Source organism: Indicator indicator, chromosome 8, assembly GCF_027791375.1.
Source record: "Indicator indicator isolate 239-I01 chromosome 8, UM_Iind_1.1, whole genome shotgun sequence".
Classification (NCBI taxonomy): Eukaryota; Metazoa; Chordata; class Aves; order Piciformes; family Indicatoridae; genus Indicator; species Indicator indicator.
Window position 1 is genome coordinate 27334273 of NC_072017.1, and position 20533 is coordinate 27354805.

A 20533-nucleotide genomic window follows, 5' to 3' on the forward strand; every position below is an offset into this window, starting at 1 on the left:
AGATAGGGATTAGTTTACATGTCGAACAGTACAAAGTGAGGGCATAGGGGCACATCATCCCTTCAGCTTCAAGCCTTTTTGGTGTGGGTGAGTTTTCATTCTCATGGAGTAGGAAGAGAAGGGCTTAGCTTTTGTTTCATGCTCGTGGCTGGTGTGTTTGGCTGGAAAACAAGGATTTGGTTCCCAGCTTCACCGTGGATTTCCCTTGAGATCTTCTGGAAGCCGCAAAACCCTTCTCTGGCTCGGAAGAGAAAGACAACACAGCTATGTCGTGTAGATGTTTGGGGGATTAATAAATTCAGGTTTGATAGGCTGCTGGAGATCTCTGGATCAAAGAGGCTGTAAAGATGGGTTAATATTATTGCTTGTTGTCGTGTGAGTTTATTTACTGATGCTTCAGGGCTTTGTTTTCAAGGCATCTCAAAGCATGTTTCTTTTTTTTCTTTTGCAAACTGTAGCCTGGATGTCTTTTAAAACAGGTAAGATTTCTGAGAGCTCTTTAATTTCACTTTGCAAGTGGGTGCCAGTAGTGAACATCCAGGCAGATCCAATGCAGAGCCAAGACTGAACTTCAATCATACAGTATCCCATCTATTGGCCTTTCCATGGAAAATATCACTGCAAAGCCCATATTCTGGGATGGTTGCCACAATCCCCAGGTTATCCCCAGGCATGCTGCAGGCTACAGCAGGTCCTGTTTTCTAAGGACCTAAAAAATAAAAGCACCAGGAGCAATGCAGATGTTATTATATCTGCAGTAGGACAGATGCAGGCTCCCTGAGCAAGTGGGATCCTGATTCTTGGATTGCTTGTTGTCAGAAAATTCCCCCTGTAGATCAGGTACAGCACAGGGCTGTGATTTTGTATGTCAAAGCCAACTAGCTTCTCACTTGGAAAGTAGAATCATAGAATTGTTTTGGGTGGAAAAGACCTTTAAGATCATTGAGTCCAACATTCAATCCAACACACCACGCCCACTAAACCACCTCCCAAAGTGCCATGACTACACATTTCTTTTTAACATTTCCAGGGACGGTGACTCCACCACCTCCCTGAGCAGCCTGTTCCAACGCCTGACCAAAAATGAGGTCACTGAGTGGAGAAATGATCTCTCTGGGCAGGCAGCCAGCTGAGAGCTGGACCCTGTTTCTGTAGACCATGTCTCAATGATCCCAAATCTATCTCAGTACAGTGTATAGGTAAAACCTGCTGCTAAACATCATTCCACTTTTAGTCCTGGCCTTGGTGTGGAGTGTAAATGCTTGCTGTGTTTCTGTGTTAATCCCTGCAGCCTTCAGCCGTGCCCCCGTCCCCATGGCTGTGGTCCGAAGGGAGCTGTCCTGCGAGAGTTACCCCATCGAGCTTCGCTGCCCGGGAACAGATGTCATCATGATTGAAAGTGCCAACTACGGGAGGACTGATGATAAAATCTGTGACTCTGATCCTGCTCAGATGGAGAATATCCGCTGTTATCTGCCAGATGCCTATAAGATTATGACTCAAAGGTACAGCATTTAATATTCTTTGTTTGCTGACTGTGGGGTAGTTTTTTTCTTTTTCTTTTTTTTTTTTTAATCCAATGTGTACAAACCAGCTTCTGTGTATGTTTGCAGGAGCAAATGCAGGTACTTAGTCTGCCTGGATGTGCACAGAATTACAGCTATCATTGCTAAACAGGGGGTTTGGCAGAGCTGGCTTGGCCTCATGCGCTGCAAATAACATTTGCATTAAATGCTACTAATCAGACATCTCGATATTCACCGTGTCCCAATTTTACCTCCACAAAACCCAAATATCAAGGCTCTTAATGAATGTGTGAAAGAAGTCTTTTTTCAAATGCACAGTCACTGTGTTGAAGCCCATGGCTGATAATCTCCTTTATTCAATAAATATTTTCCCTTCAGAATAATAGCTGCATTTCTTAGAATACAAAGCAAAGTCTCCACCATTCATCATCATCATGCAGCATCCCTTTGAGACAGGATCTGAATTCCCAGGCAAGGACTGACATTCACATGGTTTTGCAGAAAGCTTACTATATTTCTGGGCAATAACTCTTGCTGTTAAGTGTCAGCTGATTCTGGAAAGGGTAACTGAGATACATGCTGTGCAGACAGACTCTTTGTCTTGTAGTATGAGGACCTAACAGTTTGTTTGCACTGGTCAGGTCACACCTCAAATACTGGGTTCAGTTTGTGACCATTCACTACAGGAAAGAAATTGAGGTGTTGGAGCATGTCCAGAGAAAGGTAACAAAGCTGGCGAAGGGTCTGGAGAATAGGTCTGGTGGGGAGTGGCTGAAGACACTGGGATTGCTTATTCTGAAGAAGGGGAGGCTGAGGGAAGACCTCATTGCTCTCTAGAACTCTCTGAAAGGAGGTTGGTGTGAGTTGGCGGTTGGTCTCCCTAGTATCAGGTGACAGAACAAAAGGAAATAGCCTGAAATTGTGCCAGGGGAGTCTTAGGTTGGATACTAGGAAGATTTCTTTCCTGTAAGTGTGGTCAGGTATTGGAACAGGCTGCCCAAGGAGGTGGTGGAGTCACCATCCTTGGCAGTGTTGAAGAAACGTGTAGACGTGGAACTTTGGGACATGGTTTAATGACCATGATGTTGCTGGGTTGACAGCTGGACTTGATAATCTGGAACAATTCTATGTTTCTGTGATGCTACATCAAGGATTTAAACCTCAAGATGCCCTTTTTGCAGCATTTGGCTCCTGTGAGCTCATTCTTTAAATTGCAGCTCTGTGTGTAGGTGTTTGAAGTCCTGTTTGTGGTATTGCAGCCATTACATTTTCAAGAGAAGTGGAAAGGGTAACAAGATGCCGTCAGCTGATCCCTTGGATTTGGTGTGGTTTTAGTGGAATTACTGTAATTCTCCTGTTCAGGTTGTTAGTGGCTTCAAGCAGAAACCCTTAATCCTCTGCATATTGGCAGAATAAAACTATGTCATCACTTTTGTTGGCCATTACCAACTAGTAATATCTTTATATACATGCAGTAGCATCCTCCTAGGTGCTGGGTTCTGAGGCAAATTCAGAGCTCTGCAGTCTTCTGGTCGGTCCCTATGTGTAGCAGGTCTGCAATAAACACTGGACCTTTGGTCAGAGAGGGCATGTCAACATGTGTGCCTGCAGGGACAGGCTGAGGGAGCCTGGGGTTGTTCAGCCTGGAGCAGAGAAGGCTCTGGGGAGACCATAGAGCTGCCTTCCAGTACCTGAAGGGAGTCTACAAGAAGGCTGCATAGGGACTGTTTCCAAAGGCCTGCAGTGACAGGACGAGGGACAATGGTTTGAAATGAGAGAAGAGCAGATTTAGATGGGATGTTAGGAACAACTGCACCATAATGGTGGTGAAACATTGCAACAGGATACCCAAGGAGGTAGTTGAGGTGCTATCCCTGGAGATATTCAAGGCCAGGGTCAATATGACTCTCATCAGCCTGATCTAGTGGAGAATGTCTCTGCTAGCTGCAGTGAGGTCCTTTGGAGGTCCCTTTCAACCCAAACCATTCTATGACTCTATTTAGGTACCTGTTTTGTGGCAACAGTGCCCAGGTGAAAACTCAAGCTGATCACTTGGCTCCAGATGCAATCTCTGTTACTAGGAGGGAGTGATCCGGGAAGCGGGGCCCTGGGCCATCCCTGTTTTCTTATATGGGCAGAAAGCGGTGCTGTAGAGGATGGCCACTGAGGGGGGAATTTATTGCAAGAGAATAGCAAATCCCTACTGACTGAAAAGAACGTATTTGGGACCTGGTGCGATGCCGTTTATCACTGGGGAGGCTGAGGAAAGGTGGTGGCTCCTTCCGTTTGAGCCATTTGGTGATCACATTTTCATGCAGAAGTGCGCAATCCTCTTATTAATTGGGTACTGTTGAGTTTCTTGAAAATAAATATAACCCAATCCTTGTTAAAAGGCAGGTTTAAAAGGGGAAAAACACTCTGCTTTGCATTTTTATGTCAGGCTCATTTCTTTTTTTAATCTCCATTAATTCGAGGAGTTGAAACCATTTAAAAATAAAACCATTAAAATGAAATATGTTCTTAAGATGCAACCCAGTCTGCCAGCTCACAGCTCTGAGCATGCCTTGGAGCTCAGCCTCTGCAATAAAAACAGTGGAAAGAGAAAATTGTGACAGCCTAGTACTTGTGGCACTAGCAATGGCATTGTCTCCTGAAAACTTTACCTGCAGAATGAATTAGTTCAGCAGCAATGGTTGCTGATAGTTCAGAAGGTAGCAGTGTGCTGGGTTGCATCAAAAGAAGTATGAGCAGCAGGACAGGAAGGAGATTCTGGCCCCCTGTTCTCATGGGACCACACCTGGAATACTGCACTCAGTTCTGGTGCCCCCAGCATAAGAGGGACATGGAACAGTTGGAGTGGATCTGGAGGAAGCCACAAAGATGATCAGTGGGCTGGAGAACCTTCTCTGTGGAGACAGGGTGCAAGATTTGGAGCTGTTCAGCCTGGAGAAGAGTCTGGAGAGATCTTAGAGAAGCCTTTCTGTACCTGAAGGGGGTCTACAAGAAAGCTAGGGACAGACTTTTGAGAAGAGTTTGTCACAATAGGATGAGGGGCAATAGCTTTGTGCTGGAAGAGGGAAAATTTAAATGGAGCTTAGGAAGAAATTCTTTCCAGTGAGGGTGGGGAGACACTGGAACAGGTTTCCAAGGGAAGTTGTGGATGCCTCATCCCTGGAGGTGTTCAGGGCCAGGTTGGATGAGGCCTTGAGCAACCAGGTCTAGTGTCCCTGTCCATGGCAGGGTTGTTGGATTCTGTGATTCCATGTGGGTGGGCTTGCTGATGAATGCAGGTTGTAACACAATGACCTTTTCTGCTGAGTAGGAAAGCAGCTCCTGAGAGCTGAAGATCCTGAGGCTGTGCAGCCTGCATGGCAGTTGAAGCTGCCTGCATGGCAGTTGAAGCTGCCTGCATGTGGAGAGAGAAAGCAAATGCAGTATGCGTGCTTGTTATGCATTGATCAATGACTGAGTTCAGAAACACACAGCCCCTTGGAAGATTTGTCAGGAGATGCCTAAGCAGCATAGCTGACTCAGCTATGGCATGGCTGTGGGGAGAGGGAGGGAAATCGGTGGGAAGTGTTGGTGAGACAGAGGTGTTGTTAGGATGGGAGATGAGACTGTGAGTGAGCAGACTGATGGTAGATACTAGCAATGTCTGCCCCAGCCCACGCTCTCCCCCCTGCCTCTAAACTGAGCTAGAGTCTTCTTTGCTTTTATATTTTTATTTACATTATTTTTACATATAGAATCATTTTGGTTGGAAAAGCCCTTTAGGATCATCCAGTCCAACCATTCTCTAACTCTGCCAAGGCTGATACTAAACCATGGCCCTCAGCAGCACATCTCTGTGTCTTTTCAACACCTTCAGTGATGAGGAGGTTGGTCAGTCTGGAGAAGAGGAGGCTGAGGGGAGACCTCATTGCTCTCTACAGTTACCTGAATGGAGTTTGGAGTGAGACGGGGGCAGCTTCTTCTTAGTGTCAAGCAACAGGACCAGAGGAAATGGTTTCAAGCTGTGTCAGGGGAGGTTCAGGCTGGATATTAGGAAATATTTCTTCACTGAAAGAGTTCTCAAGCATTGGAATGATCTGCCCAGGGCAACAGTGGAGTCACCATCCCTGGAGGTGTTTAAACAGCATGTTGACCCTGGTGGTTAGGGACATGGTTTAGTGCTGATCCTTCAGTGCTGGGTGGAGGGTTGGACTGGATGATCTTTGAGTTCTCTTCCAACTGGATGGATTCTGTGATTCCATGAGTTCTTCCTGCACGGTTGTGCCCTGAACATCTCTAAACTCTTTGCAGTATTTCTTTAAGTAAAAGACATTTAAAGAGCTATTTTATAGGAAATTAAATCTGTGTGGCCTGTGTTGTTTTTTAACTTGCCAGCTTTTCCTCCAAGCATTCAAGCAGCAGTTGCCCATAATAGCTCAGAAGGAGTGCTTTATGAGCTGAAGTTGTTGTGGGTTTTTTTTTTTTTTTCTCTGACATGATTAGAGAAGAATGTATTTCATAGCATATTTGCTGTGCAGAAATGGCTTTTCAAGGGCTGGAACAAACCATTTGATTCTAACCATGCCCAATTTAAACTGTGTGTACTGTACCATAGGAGGCTTCTCTGTGTCTTTCCTTGAGCAACCAAGCCACCAAATTAAGATATTATCCATTCCAACAGCCAAAGTTCTCCCCAGACTGAGTAGCCTTCTATTCCCATGATTGTTGTCTTTGTTGTTACAGTGTTAACACTGACATTTGGGCTGTTAAAAAACACCATAAAGAAAAAAAAAATGCCCCAAAGAACCTGAGGAGGGGCACTCACAGCTCTCTCTGTAGAGGCCAGAAGGATGGCAAAAAGCACTTTACGCAGGGTAGGCAAGGAACAAGGAATTGTATGAGCCAGCCTGTGTTACACTGAGGAGATTTCTCAGCTCCTGAAGGGCTGTGCTTTGTTAATGGTTTTGGTTGATGACCTGAAAAATGCAGGAGTCCCAAACGAGTGCCGTTATTATTGTAATAATAATATTGCATCTGGTGCTGTGCTGTTAGTGATTGCCTCAGCACCTGTGATTTTCAAGCCACTTCTCAAATGCCAGTGATCTGCTCTTGTGCTGGGAAATAGAGAGATATAGTTGTCACTATTTTACAGACAAGAAAATCTACCCTAATGATGCATCAAGCGCCCACTGGTTTTGATAATACCTATTTTGGGATGTTCTCCTGGAGTTCTTTATATTCAAGTAGCTCGTCCTCGTGGACCTGAGGAGGGTATGGAGGACAAAGACCTGAGAGATGAAGACCTGAGGCTGTGTAATGACTGAGCTGAGCTGCAGCACAGTCATGTCAGGCTCTGTAAAACTGACAACACTTTTCTCAGCGAACAGCCCCCTGCTTAGACTTCATCATCATCTCTCACTCAGATACTGAGTAGAACCATAGAATCACTTGGAAGAGATCGATTTGTTTTGGTCATCGAGTCTAAACGTTAATCTAAGAGCACCATAGCCACTAAACCATGCCCCAAAGAGCCATGTCCCCATGTTTCTTTCAGGGACAGTGACTCCAATGCCTGACCACTCTTGCAGGAAGGTACTTTTCCTTGATCTTCAACCTAAACCTCCCTTGGCACAATTTCAGGCAGCTTCCTCTCCTTCTGTCACCTGATATTCGGGAGAAGAGACCAACCCCCACCTCATTCCAACCTCCTTTCAGGGAGTTGTAGAGAGAAATGAGGTTTCTTCTCAGCCTTCTCTTCTCCAGACTAAACACCCCCAGTTCCCTCAGCTGCTCCTCACCAGACCTGTTCTCCAGACCCTTCACCAGCTTTGTTGCCCTTTTCTGGACACACCTTAGCATCTCAATGTCCTTCTTCAGTGAGATGCCACAAAACTGAACACTGTAGGAACCCCTCAGCCTTCCCCTACATCCTGAGTACATTTTGTAAGGACTGCCAAGGTACTACACACATTTCTATATTTGTTATCACACAGATGGTGTGGGAAGTGCATTTCTGAAGGGCTGAGACATCACAGTAGGAAATGAGGCTTTTCTCTCTCTGGGAATTATAAGTTTGGTGCTTTGAGATCACCACATAAAAAACATCAATATGGAAAAAAAAGCCCTCTCATGCTGCAGTTAAGGCATACCTTCTGTAACCAGCAGATATGAAGAGGGAATACTTGAAGCTCACTTGCCCTGCATTCTGATTTTAAAGGCTAGACAAGGAGCCTGGCCACTTAGTTAAACAATCTGTTTTCTTCCCATGTGGATAGATATTTCAAAATGAAGCAGAGTCTGCTCATCTCATCCACACCTTGACCCTGGGACAAGGGCACACAGACAATTACTTAGAGCAGGGGAAAAAATAAAGAAGAAAAAAACCCCACAACAGTAAGTGCTAGCAGAGCAGTGAAACGCTCTTAAAATGGTTGCTACTTCCCAGCCTGTACAGCCTTAATTTATCCTACCTCTTCGTCTCCTGAAAATGCTGTCAGACCCAAGCAGAAGAGTAAATTCTGAACGTGACAGCCCACTGGAATTGCCCTGGTACCCGAGTAAATCAGGGCTTGTCAGCCCCAACAGCTCAGCTGATTGCAGCTGCCATGGTAACAGATGAGTGGAGGCAGTATTTTCTGAAGGTAATTAGGTTCCAAACCGTGGAAGGCTCTGTAGATCAAAAATGATGCTTTAGGCATCCCTGGGTACCAATTGGTAACCGTGGGCAGCTCTAAACCTCCACACATTAAATAAATAAATAAACAGATGGTTGTGTTGTGTTGGGGCTGCTGGGTTTTGGTTGCTGTTAGTGTGCAGCTCCATGTCGTGAGAAGATCCCGGCTGCTGCTGAGAAAGCAATGAGAAGCTGCTGGGCAGATAGTCACACTGGAGGGTAGGAAGGCTCTGCAGAGTGACCCGGCCAGGCTGGACTGATGGGCTGAGGTTAGTTCTATGAAGTTTAACAAGGCCAAATACTGTGTCCTGCACTCAAATCACAACCACCGCATGCAACGCTCCAGGCTTGGCGCAGAAAAGGACCTGGGAGTGCTGGTTGACAATGAGAAGAAGATCAGCCAGCAGTGTGTTCAGGTGGCCAAGAAGGCCACCATCATCCTGGCCTGTACCATCAAGAGCGTGGCCAGCCGGAATAGGGCAGTGATAGTGTCCCTGTACTGGGCACTGGTGAGGCCACAACTTGAATGCTGGGTTCGGTTTTGGGTCCAATGAAGACGTTGAGGGCCTGGAGCATGTTCAGAGAAGGGCAACAAAGCTGGTGAAGGGTCTGGAGAACAGGTCTGGTGAGGAGCACCTGAGGAAACTGGGGTTGTTTGGTCTGGAGAAGAGGATGCTGAGGGAAGACCTTATTGCTCCCTACAACTCCCTGAAAGGAGGTTACAGTGAGGTGGGTGTTGGTCTCTTCCCCCCAATATCAGGTGATAGAAGGAGAGGAAATGGCCTGAAATTGTGCCAGGAGATGTTTAGGTTGGAGATTAGGAAAAAATTCTTTCCTGCAAGAATGGCCAGGCATTGGAACAGGCTGCCCAGGGAGGTGGTGGAGTCACCATCCCTAGAAGAGTTCAAGAAATGTGTGGATATGGCACTTTGGGACATAGTTTAATGGCCCTGGTGGTCTCAGGCTGATAGTTGGACTCGATGATTGTAAAGGTCTTTTCCAACCACAACAGTTCTGTGGTTTTCTGATTCCATGAAGGGTGTCCTTGAAGGTTGGAGGAGGCTGGAGGAATTCCTCATTACTGGCTTCTACACCCATTTCAGTTTGCAGGCTATTTTATTTAGTTTCATTTAATTTCTTTTTTCTTTTTTTTTTTTTTTGTCATCCCCTCACTGACTTTAACCAACAAAGAGAAGACATGAGGTAATCTCTAGGTTTATTACTCCATCCGTTACTTAACCTGTGTGAAAGTGGCTGGCAACAGCCTGTCAGAGGGAAGGGACTGGCCAGCCCTTGGTAGCCTGCCATGTGTAGCTTTTGCCAGTGGGAGAAGACCCATGTGAAAAATGCTCCTCTCATCTGGTTTTTCAGAATCCTAGAATCATTGAATTGTTTGGGCTGAAGGGACCTTAGAGGTCGTCTAGTTCCAAGCCCCCTGCCATGGGCAGGGACACCTTCCATTAGATCAGCTTGCTCAAGGCCCTGTCCAACCTGGCCTTGAACACCTTCAGGTAGGGGGCCATACACAACCTCTCTGAGCAAGCTGTTCTGGAATTTGAGGCTTGTTGAGCTACTAACTTGCACCTAGGGAGGAAATGTTGAGTAAAGATGGAGATGTTGCTGACAGTGTTGTCCACAGGTCAGCAGCGTGCTGTGCTTATTATCAGGCTGCAGGAAGTGAGCGCAGGCATGGAATCATGGAATCGTAGAACTGTTTGATCTGGAAACACCCATCAGAAACAGGCAGAAAACTGTCCAACCTTCAACCCAACACCACCATGACCATTAAACCAAGTCCCAAAGTGCCATGTTCATACATTTCTTGAATACCTCTATGGACAGTGACTCCACCACCTCCCTGGGTGTTCCTGTTCCAAGCATGTAGGAAGCCTTCCTTGAACCACAGTCAGGGAAGATGCAGCTCTAGGCTCTCAGGCACTGTTGTCTGTTTTTCGCTGAAACAAACTTTGCACCATGGAAATCACTCTTAGGGGTTCCCAAAGAGCAAAGTTTAAAGCCAGGCACCTGCATGCTGACCGTGGCACCTCATCGAGCCCATGGCACCTCCAGCTCGTTGCCTAAATTGCAGAGGAAATGAATATGGAAAATGCTTCTCCTCAGTATTCCTAACACCTTAAAACACGGAGGTGTTGGGTAGAAAGTTAGACTTGATGATCTTAGAGGTCTCTTTGAACATTAATGATTCTATGAATTTGATGGCCTTACCGGACCATCAGAGGGCTTGATCTTCAGATGCTTTGTCTTTTCATCACGAGGCTTTGATTGATTTAGAGCATTGCAGGATGTTGGATAAGATTTATTCAGGCTAAGTGGACTTGCATTATCTTAAAATAACAAATTTGTTTTGAGCAGAAAGATACACACATGCTCCTTCCCTGGTTAGTCTCCTGGCTGGAGATAATGGCTAAAGGGCCATGAGGTGAGATGAATTTGAAGTAATGCATCTATATCAATTTCTTTTGCCTTTCTCTCTCTCTCTTTTTTTTTTTTCTTCTTGTACAAAAGAGCTCAGTTATCCTGTGCCCGAGGTCACAACTGAGTTTATACACAGGGGATTGTCTATTCTCCAGGATATTTCAAAGCTTTCATTCAACACAGTTTTGACTGCGTCGTTTGTGGAACCTTCAGAGCCTGAATTTCATATTCTGTTCCAAGATGCATAAGCTCAGTGCTGGCTTATTCCACCTCGCACTGTGTGTAAGCCTGGGATGTCTGTGGTCCTCTGCAGGGCTCCTAATGCTCTCTACAGACCACTCTCACCTTTGCATGCTTGTAGTTTGGCATCCGCAGCGTAGCTTTGAATTTTGTGTGATCACCCTGCTGATACAAAACCTGCCTGGACATGTTCCCGGGCAACCTGCTCTACGTGAACCTGCTCTATCAAGGGGGTTGGACTGCATGATCCCAAGAGGTCCCTTCCAATCCCTGCCATGCTGGGATTCAAACTCAACATGAGCTGCAATGTGCAGTGGCAAACCAGAAGGCAGCAGTGTCCTGGGCTGCACTAAAAGCAATGCGAGCAGCAGGATGAGGGAAGGGATTCTGCCCCTCTACTCTGCTCTCATGAGACCCCACCTGGAGCACTGCATCCAGTTCTGCTGCCCCCAGCATAGAAAGGACGTGGTTGGAGCAGGTCCAGAGAAGGCCACAAAGATGAGCACAGGGCTGGAAAACCTCCCCTATAGGGAGAATCTGAAAGTTGCTCAGCCTGGTGAAGGCTCTGAGAAACCTTCTAGTAGCCTTCCAGTACCTGAATAGGGCCTACAAGAAAGCTGGGGAGGATATTTAACAAGGTCTTGTAGTGACAGGATGAGGAGCAATGGCTTTGAGCTGGAAGAGGGGAGGTTTAGATTGGAGATTAGGAAGAAATTCTTTCCATTGTGGATGGCAAGACACCAGGACAGGTTCCTCAGGGAGGTTATTAATGTCCCCTCCTGAGAGGTGTTTGAGGTAAGGCTGGATATGGCCTTGAGCAAGCTAGTCTAGTGGAAAGTGTCCCTGCTCATGCAAAGGGGTGTACGAAGTAGGTGATCTTTCAGGTACTTCCCAGCTGAAACCATTCCATGATGTTTCTATGATTCTGTGCAACACAAAATGCACACAGGCAAAAGACGGGTGTGAGGCACAAATCCTTTGCCTGCCAATATCAGAAATAAGGGCTGACAGCAGTTCCTGGATCATCAGCTCCGTGTGGTCCTTAAGTTTAACTATGAGTTTTGTTAGTGGGAAGAACCACAGAACCATAGTCACAGAATCACAGAATGCACTGGGTTGGAAGGGACCTTCAAAGGTCATCTTGACCCTGCTGTGAGCAGGGACACCTCCAACGGAACTGAAGTTTGTTTCAGCCTCTTTGTGGAAAAGAGGGCAAGAGAATGGCTTTCAGCAGCAGCAGTGTCCCAAGCCAAAGTTTTGCTGCCATTATGATTCAGGAGCAGAGTTTTATGTCTTGGTTAGCAGAGTGCGTAAGAGATGCCAGGCCACGTCTGTAATGTAAAGGAAGGGCAGGAGATGGAATTTATGATGAGAGCCATCTTCTATGCATTATGCATAAGAGAATACATTGGTGTCAGTTATATACAGTAGAAGCTTTAATTCAGCTGGAGTCCTGCTGACATGGTAAACTGGGAGACAGCGAGTAGTTTATGGGCAGTAGTAGAGCCTGCAGACTGAGTTATGGCCTCAGCATTCAGTCCGTTAGCTTGGGCTGCAGCTCGGGCTGGGCAGTTTATTATCTGCTTTTACCCAAAGTAGGAGAGGTGACAAAGAAGGGAAAACTTTATTGCAGAGACACTGTGAGGAATGGGAGATAGAGTTATGGGCTGGAGAAGTGTACAAAACTATAAAACTAATGCAAGGGAAGAAAGGAAGGTTTGGAGCTGGCCAGGAGAAAAGGTGATAGAATAGGAATAAGGTTTCCTCATGGAGTCAGTGGTTTGCCCCTGTGGAATAATAGAATTGTTTTAGTTGGAAAAGACCTTTAAGATCGTCCAGTCCGACCATTCTCTAATTTTAACAAGGCCAGTGCCAAACCATGGCCCTCAGCACCACATTTCTGCCTCTTTGAACACCCCCAGGAATGGGGGCAAACCCAGAACTCCAGATGTGGCCTCACCAGTGTTAAGTACATGGGGACAATCACTTCCCTGGTCCTCTTGGCCATGATATTGCTGCTCCAGGCCAGAATGTTGGTGGCCTTGCCCACCTGGGCACATTGCTGGCTCATACTCAGGTGGCTGTTAATCAGTACTTCCAGGTGCCAAGCAACTTGCCACTCACTCTGTCCCAAGCCTGGAACATTCATGGGGTTGTTGTGACCCAAGTGCAGAACCTGGCATTTGTCCTTGCTGAATTTCATCCCATTGACCTTGGTCTGTCCCGGTTGCTCTGCAAAGCCTTCCTACCCTCCAGCAGATCAGCACTCCCTCCCAGCTTAGTGTCATCTGCAAACTTACTGGGGGTGTAAGTTAACTTACTGTGCCCTGTTCTGCCTGCCTCAGGGCAAGATGCAGCATCCCTTAGTGGACAGAGACTGTCCTAACCAGCCCCTTACCTTTTCTCTTCCTGATTCTTCACAGTTTGAGTTGGGCTTTCACCCCAATACCCAAGATTTTTAATCTTTTTTCTAGCTTTCCTTTTTTCAGATGAATTGCTCTTGATGGATATTCTTGCTGTCAGTATAAATGGCCAAATCCTTTCTGAATCTGATTGAGTCCCTGGTCATGATGGCTTCCAGGAACTCAAACTCTATCAGGACAATAGCTTATTGTGTGAAAAAATAATTGCTTTTTATCAGGTTTTAATTTTATTGCCATCCCTCCTCAGCCTGTGAAAACAGATGTGGCCAAGCTACCTTTTCAATTTCTGTTCATTCGCCTATATGCATTTGTCTTATTGCTTCTAACCTCTCTTCTCTCCAAGGGAAAGAGCTGTGATCCTTCAAATACTTCTTCATATGGGAGGTGTTCATTTTTTTTAACTTTTGAGTGTGTGAAAGTGATTCCTTTTCCCCTGAATACACTTTAATTCTGCATTGTCATGTTTGAGAGAAGATGAGCTGTGCCAGCCTTCCAGTTCAGGCTGCAACATCCACCTATGTAAAGGCAAGATGTCACTTCTTCATAGGGAGAAGATGGAATGGCATCAAACTGGAAGAGGGGAGATTTAGAATGGAGATTAGGAAGAAATTCTTTCCAGTGGGGGTGGTGAGACAATGGAACAGGTTGCCTAGGAAGGCTGTGGATGCCCCCTGCCTGGAAGTGTTCAAGACCATGTTGGATGAGGCCTTGAGCAACTTGGTCTCGTGGAAGTTATCCCTGCCCATGGAGGGGCAGGGAATTGGAACTAGATGCTCTTTAAGGTTCCTTCCAACCTAAACTATTCTGTGATTCTATGATTTGGGAGAGCAGGGGAGAAATCTTTGTGATGCCTCTAAATCCTGCCTGTGTCAGAAGTATCCCCTGGCACACTTTTGAATTACCATCAAGGCTGTCAATAACTGAACACAAGCATCCAATGTCTCTGACACACCTTCAAAGAACCCAAACCCCTTAACTCTGCATAGACACAAAGACTACAGGTCACCTTCAGAGCAGTGAGTTAGACTGAGCTGTGGAAAATCAATTTCAGTTGATTAGCTGCGCTTGGAGATAGATGTGAAGAGTTAAAGCCAGGCACTGAACAAAGCAGGCTGGTGCCTGTTGTGTTGGGCTGCCATCCAGAAAACACTTTGGTGCTCATGTAAGACTGTCCATGTGACAGGAAATGTCTGAAGCCAGCATGGAGGTAGAAGCCTTCCAGGAGGTCTCCTCAAGCTTTGTTTTGATGGCATCCAGGTGGCAAATGTGGGTTCCTGACCTGGATGTCAGGAAGACCTAAGGGCAGCTAAGCAGCCCCCTCCTTTGTCATAAACTATATGGGTGAGAGGGCTGGCAAGGCAAAGGTGGATTGCACCCTAGCCACCACTTCCTTCTGCCTGTAATGACTGCAGTCTTCTGTGCCCAGAGGTGGCTGAGTGAAACTGAAGCTGTAGCCACTTGTCAATTATTTGAAAACCAAAAGTTATTCCTCTAAAGAGTGAAGAAAGTGTAATAGGGTGAAGATTTTCTTTTGTAGTGCTTAAATGGCATCTTGCTGCATCAGCTTACAGATTCAGTGTCTACTAAAGGTAAGTTCTCCTCCCTCTCTGCTCTGCCTTGGTGAGACCATGCTTGGAGTATTGTGTCCAGTTCTGGGATCCCCAGTCCAAGAAGGACAGGGAATTACTGGAGAGAGTGTCCAATGGAGTTTAAGAGGATGATGAAGGGAATGGAACATCTGTCTGATGAGGAAAGGCTGAGAGACCTGGGGTTGTTTAGCCTGGACAGAGAAGAGTGAGAGGGCATCTTATGAATGTTTATAAATATCTGAAGGATAGGTGTCAAAGAGAAGAAGCCAATCTCTTTCCTTGTCCTGTGATAGGACAAGGAACAATGGTTACAAACTGAAACACAGAAGGTTCCACCAAAACATAAGGAAAAACTTCTTTGCTGTGAAGCTGCTGGAGCCCAGGAGCAGGATGCCCAGAGAGGTTGTGGACTCTCTGTCTCTGGGCACTTTCAAGACCTGTCTGGATGGTTCCTGTGTGACCTGCCCTAAATGATCATGCTTTGGTAGTGTGGTTGGGCTCTATGATCTCTGGAGGTACCTTCCAAAACCCTACCACTCAGTGTAACACAGAGTCCCTCAGAGGTGTTCTTTTTGGGGGGGATGTTTGGGGTTTATTTTTTTCTTTTTTAGTGTTTGTTGGCTGGTTGCTTGGGTTGGGGTTTGTTGGTTTAAGGGTTTTTTTTGTTTTTGTTTTTGTTTTTTGTTTGTTTGTTTGTTTTATTATTTTTTTCTCAGGAGACTTTTGGTGGGAATAGAAACCTCCTATAACTAAAATATTCTTCAGGAGGTCCTATATACTTGTGCCAGTACTGACAATACAGTGTCAGTACTTTATGTCTTCAGAGTTTTCCTCTTGAACTTGTATTTTAAGGGTTTAAAACAATTTAAAGCGTCCATTGCACCCAGGAGCCTGAGTCCCAAATGATCAGGTACAACCCATGACAGGAGGGTTGCAACTAGACTGCTATGTTCCTTTCCAACCCAAACCATTCTATGATTCTATAAACTCTTCCCAACGCTTGCAGTGATTTCTTTTGGAAATGCAATTTCACTACTCTGTGGCTCTAGTGCTTTTGAAACTTTTGCTCATGATCGAATTTGGATCTTAAGTTTACCAGTTTCGAAACAGCCTGCCTGGCAACAAACTCCAGAGTTTTCAAACTTGTATGGTTTAATAAGATTAACTGAGTGCAGCTCTGATACAGTCTTACAGTGAGAGCTTAGTCAAATTGAGAAGCAGTCAGAGGGGAAGGAGCCTCAAGCATAAAGCAGAAGTGAGGTGGTGCCAAAAACCAGGGCTCCGAGAAGTTCTGTTTTCTTACCCTCCAGTGAGAACAGAAACCTTGAGCTGAGAAATTAATGCACTAAGAGTGAGGTCGGGAGAAAAAAACATAAAGGCATTGTTAAGAGATGATAACCAAATATTCCCTTTTTCAGCTGTCTTCTTTGGAGATGTGCACACATAGAAACAGATGCATAGCTCAAAAACTTCCATTTATGAGACTATGGAATGGATATTAAAATATGTGGGAAGTGGGATACTTGTCTGCTTGAATTACCAAGAATAATTCACAAAGTAGAGCATGGCCACTGGAATTAATGAATAAATAAGAGAGTTTGAGGAGTATTCCTGCCAAATCTGTGTTTTGGAGCTTTCTGTGTAGAAGAATTAATTCCTGGGGTTTTAATCACATTAGTTTCTTCCAGTATTTCCTTGCATTTCAGCAACTGAGCATCTCTACCACAAATGTCATTTTCACAGTGCTGCTATTGGAAACCTGATTGTGTAACCTCTTTTGACCTTGATAAGGTTGTATCTTAATCACATTCTTCCCAGGGGCTCACCCTCCAGTTGGGCAAGTAGAGTGTGACTTTCCAATGTGTACCATAGTGATAACAGGTCTATGGAATCAAGACCTTTCTGGTTCTGGTTTGAAGTCTGAGCATGTCAAGCATTTTTTTCCTTCTTCCATTAAGAACATTCTCAGCAGAGTTTTCATACATAATTTTATTCCACTGTTTCAGCAGGAATAAGGCAAGCGTGAAAGAGGAATGTGAAATCAAGAGCCCAGCCCTTTGGACATTGCAAATTTTACAAAGGGTGTTAGAGGAAAGATGAAATTTGTAGGACAGAGAGGGCTTTGGTCACACTCCAGTGTGGCTCGGAAGAGAAACAAAGCTGTAACGGTGCAGATTTAAACAGATGGTTAGCATTGGCAGCAGGAGTGGCTGGAGTGCTTTAGTCACCACTATAAAGCCCTGGGGTAAGCGTTGGGTAACACTGAAATCCCTGTGCTGCCTCAGGATCCAGCATCAGCTATCGGATACCCAAACATAGATGAAGGGAAGGGCTGAACTAAAAAGGGTACAAAAATGACCACACATGAACAGAAGATCTTGAGAGGTTGAGTTTTGTAGGGATAAATCATAGAATCATAGATTCACAGAATGGTTTGGGTTGGAAGGGACCTTAAAGATCATGTAGTTCCAACCTGGACTTGAACACCTCCAGGGCAGGGCATCCACAACCTCCCTGGGCAACCTGTTCCAGTGTCTCAGCACACTGACTCTAAAGACTTTCTTCCTAATCTCCAGTCTAAATCTCCCATCCTCAAGCTTCAGTCTTTTGTAATGGTGGTAAAAACGTGCTTCTCCTCTTCTACATGGTCAAACTCTTTAGTCTGGAAAAGAGAAGACTCAGAAGGGATCCTATCAATGCCAATAAATAACTAAAGGATGAAAGTCATGAGGATGGGGCTGGGCTCTTTTCAGTGGTGAACACTGATAGGACACAGTGTACAGGCACAAACCGGAACACAGGAGGTTTCACTTGAATTTAAGGAAAAAATTTCATTACTTTCAAAGTAAATAGTGGCAGAGGCCTGGACCAGGTTGTGGAGTCTCTTTCTCTGGAGACTTTCAAAACCCATCTGGATACTTTCCCATGCAACCTGATCTAGGCGACCTCGCTTTAGCAGGGGGTTGGACTGGATGATCTCCAGAGATCTTCCAACCCTCACCATTCTGTGATTCCATGACTTGATGAAATGGTTGGATACAATGAAATTGTTGGACTTGATTACCTTAAAGGTCTTTTCCCAACCAAAACAGCTTTGTGGTTCTAGAGTGCTGTACCATGGTAACAAATCCAGATTGGGTTATGATATATATCTATTTATTTTCCTTTGAAACTGCAAAGCAAGCAAGGAGGCTGCACCACCCTGGGTGTCCCTAAAGCCTCTGCTGCTCTACCACATATAAGGCTAAAACATTGCTGTCTTAATATCCCACACTGGTGTCATGACTTCAGCTCATCACCTCCAAACTTTTATGACTCTTAATCAATGAAATCTCTCTGTGACCATATACCCAACTTTTGTCCCACCATGTGTAAGACCCGTGGTAAGCAAATGGGGTCCAAGAGAGCTGACTCTGTAATATGCCCAAGAATTTAGCCTTTGACTTCCAACTGCTTAATTTTTTCCATCTTATCCAAGCTTTCCACTTTATTATCATTTTATTATCATCCCATTATTAGGCAGTGGAGAAAGCCGTAACTCTTGCTTTAATACTTTCCATTTTCTCTTGCTTTTACGTCTGCAGGACTTTTTCTTTCTTCCTAGGAGCTTCTCAGCGTCCTTTTGCTCCCGGTTTTGATTGCTGTATTTTTATAGAATCATAGAATGATCTGGTTTGGAAGGGACCTCGAAAGGTCTTCAAGCCCAATCCCCTTTGGAGTAAGCAAGGGCAACCTCAACTAGATCAATTTGCTCAGAGCCTTGTCAAGCCTCACCTTGAATATCTCCAGGGATAAGGCCTCAACTACCTTCCTGTGCAACCTGTTGCAGTGTTCTACAGTTTTTCTCTGTAACTGTGCTGTTACCTAGTTCCAAGTAATCACAGAATCCTTGAATGGTTTGATCTAGAAAAGACCTTCAAGATCATCTAGTTCCAACTGCTCCCCATTCCCCCATCATGGACAGGGACACCTTTCACTAGACCAGGTTGCTCAAGGCCTCATTGAACTTGTCCTTGAACACCTATAGGGAGGAGACATCCACAACCTTCCTGGGCAACTTCTTCCAGTATCTCACCACTCTCACTGTCAAGAACGTGTCTTGTCTGTTTGTTTTTATGTGGTTGTGGCAACATTTATTAAGCCTTTGTGTAAGTCCAGGTTCTGAGGTGCTCAAGGCAAGTGCACTTGACTAACTACAGTCAAAGTGCTCTGCTTGGGGTTGGATGAGGATCTCCTGGGCTCAATACAGCATTTGTGTGGCTGCACCAACAAATACCTTCCCCAGGGACAGTGCCACCAGGGAAGGCAGTTTCTGTTTTCAATGGCTTCCATAACCAGCATTACAGTGGGATGTGAATGGGCAGGCAATCATTGCATTCAGGTTTGAACACCAAGCAGACAATCAATGAAGCACAGAATGGTAGGGATTGGAAGGGGCCTCTGGACATCATCAAGTCCAATGCCCTACCTTGGCAGGGTCACCTAAAGGAGGTCACAGAGGAACATGTCCAGATGGGTTTTGAATGTCTCCAGATGTGGCAACTCCACCCTACTCTGGTCAGACTATTCCAGTGTCCAGATGGAGACTCCACCATTTGTCTGAGCAGCCTGTTCCAGGGCCCTGTCACCCTTGAATTAAAGAAGTTCCTTAAATTAAATTAGTCACCCTTAAATTAAAGAAGACTTCTGGTATGGAATGGTGGAGGATGGGAAAGACATGGGCTGAAGCTTAAGAAATTTTTTAAAAATTTTGCAGAACTTGGAGGGAGAAAAAAGTATCTCAGTCTGGTCTGAGCTAATGCTGTCTTCCTCTGCTTCTCATAAATTCTGGCAGCAGCTGTTTGTAAAGAAGCAAAAAAGAGAGGCTATTAATAGCACAGTCTGCCTACATTAAAGCACAGCATTATGCATCTATGCTGCTATTTTCATTGCTGGAGCATGTGAATCAAGTGCTGTCCCATCATGATAGGCTGTGCATATAAACAATCCCCCACCTAGAGACCTTAAAGTATCTGTGGTTTGTTGGTGGTTGTTTGTTTGTTTTTTTTTTCTATGAGTGATCATGTCATAAGAGCAGTCTGGAAGAGAAGGACTTGGGGGACAAGCACAGCATGAGCCAGCAATGGTTGCTGGCAGCCCAGAAGGCAGCTGTGTGTTGGGCTGCCTCATAAATGAGAGCAGCATGACAGGGAGGGGTTTCTGCCTTTCTGCTCTGCTGAGACCTCACCTCCAGCACTGCATCCAGTTCTGGCTCCCCCAGCACAAGAAGGACATGGAACTCTTCTCGGTGGTGTGCAGTAATAAGACAAGGAACAATGGATACAAACTTGAACAAAGAAGGTTTCACCTCAACATGAGGAGAAACTTCTTTACAGTGAGGGTTATGGAGCCCTGGACCAGGCTGCCCAGAGAGATTGTGCAGTCACCTTCTCTGGAGACTTTCAAAACCTACCTGGATGCATTCCTGTGTGGACTACCCTAAGTGATCCTGCTTTTGGCAGGGGGGTTGCAGTCAATGATTTATGGAGGTCTTTTCCAATATCCAACATTCTGTGATTCTGTGAACTGTAGGAGAGGGTCCAGAGGAGGCCATGAATAAGATCAGGGTCTGGAGAACATCTCTTAAAGGGACAGGCTTTGAGAGTTGGAGCCATT

General features: G+C 45.4%; 1 protein-coding gene across 17 annotated transcripts in view; it reads left to right on the forward strand.

Annotated features, from left to right (window-relative positions):
• Positions 1–1299: 1299 nt before the first annotated feature.
• The window catches only part of ADGRL3 (adhesion G protein-coupled receptor L3), a 308221-nt gene continuing 288987 nt past the window's right edge, over positions 1300–20533 (forward strand). For all 17 annotated transcript variants that reach the window (XM_054382986.1, XM_054382990.1, XM_054382987.1 and 14 more), the window contains exon 1: positions 1300–1505. In XM_054382986.1, the coding sequence (XP_054238961.1) occupies positions 1315–1505 (191 nt within the window). In that variant the 5' untranslated portion in view covers positions 1300–1314. The remainder of the gene's footprint in view (positions 1506–20533) is intronic.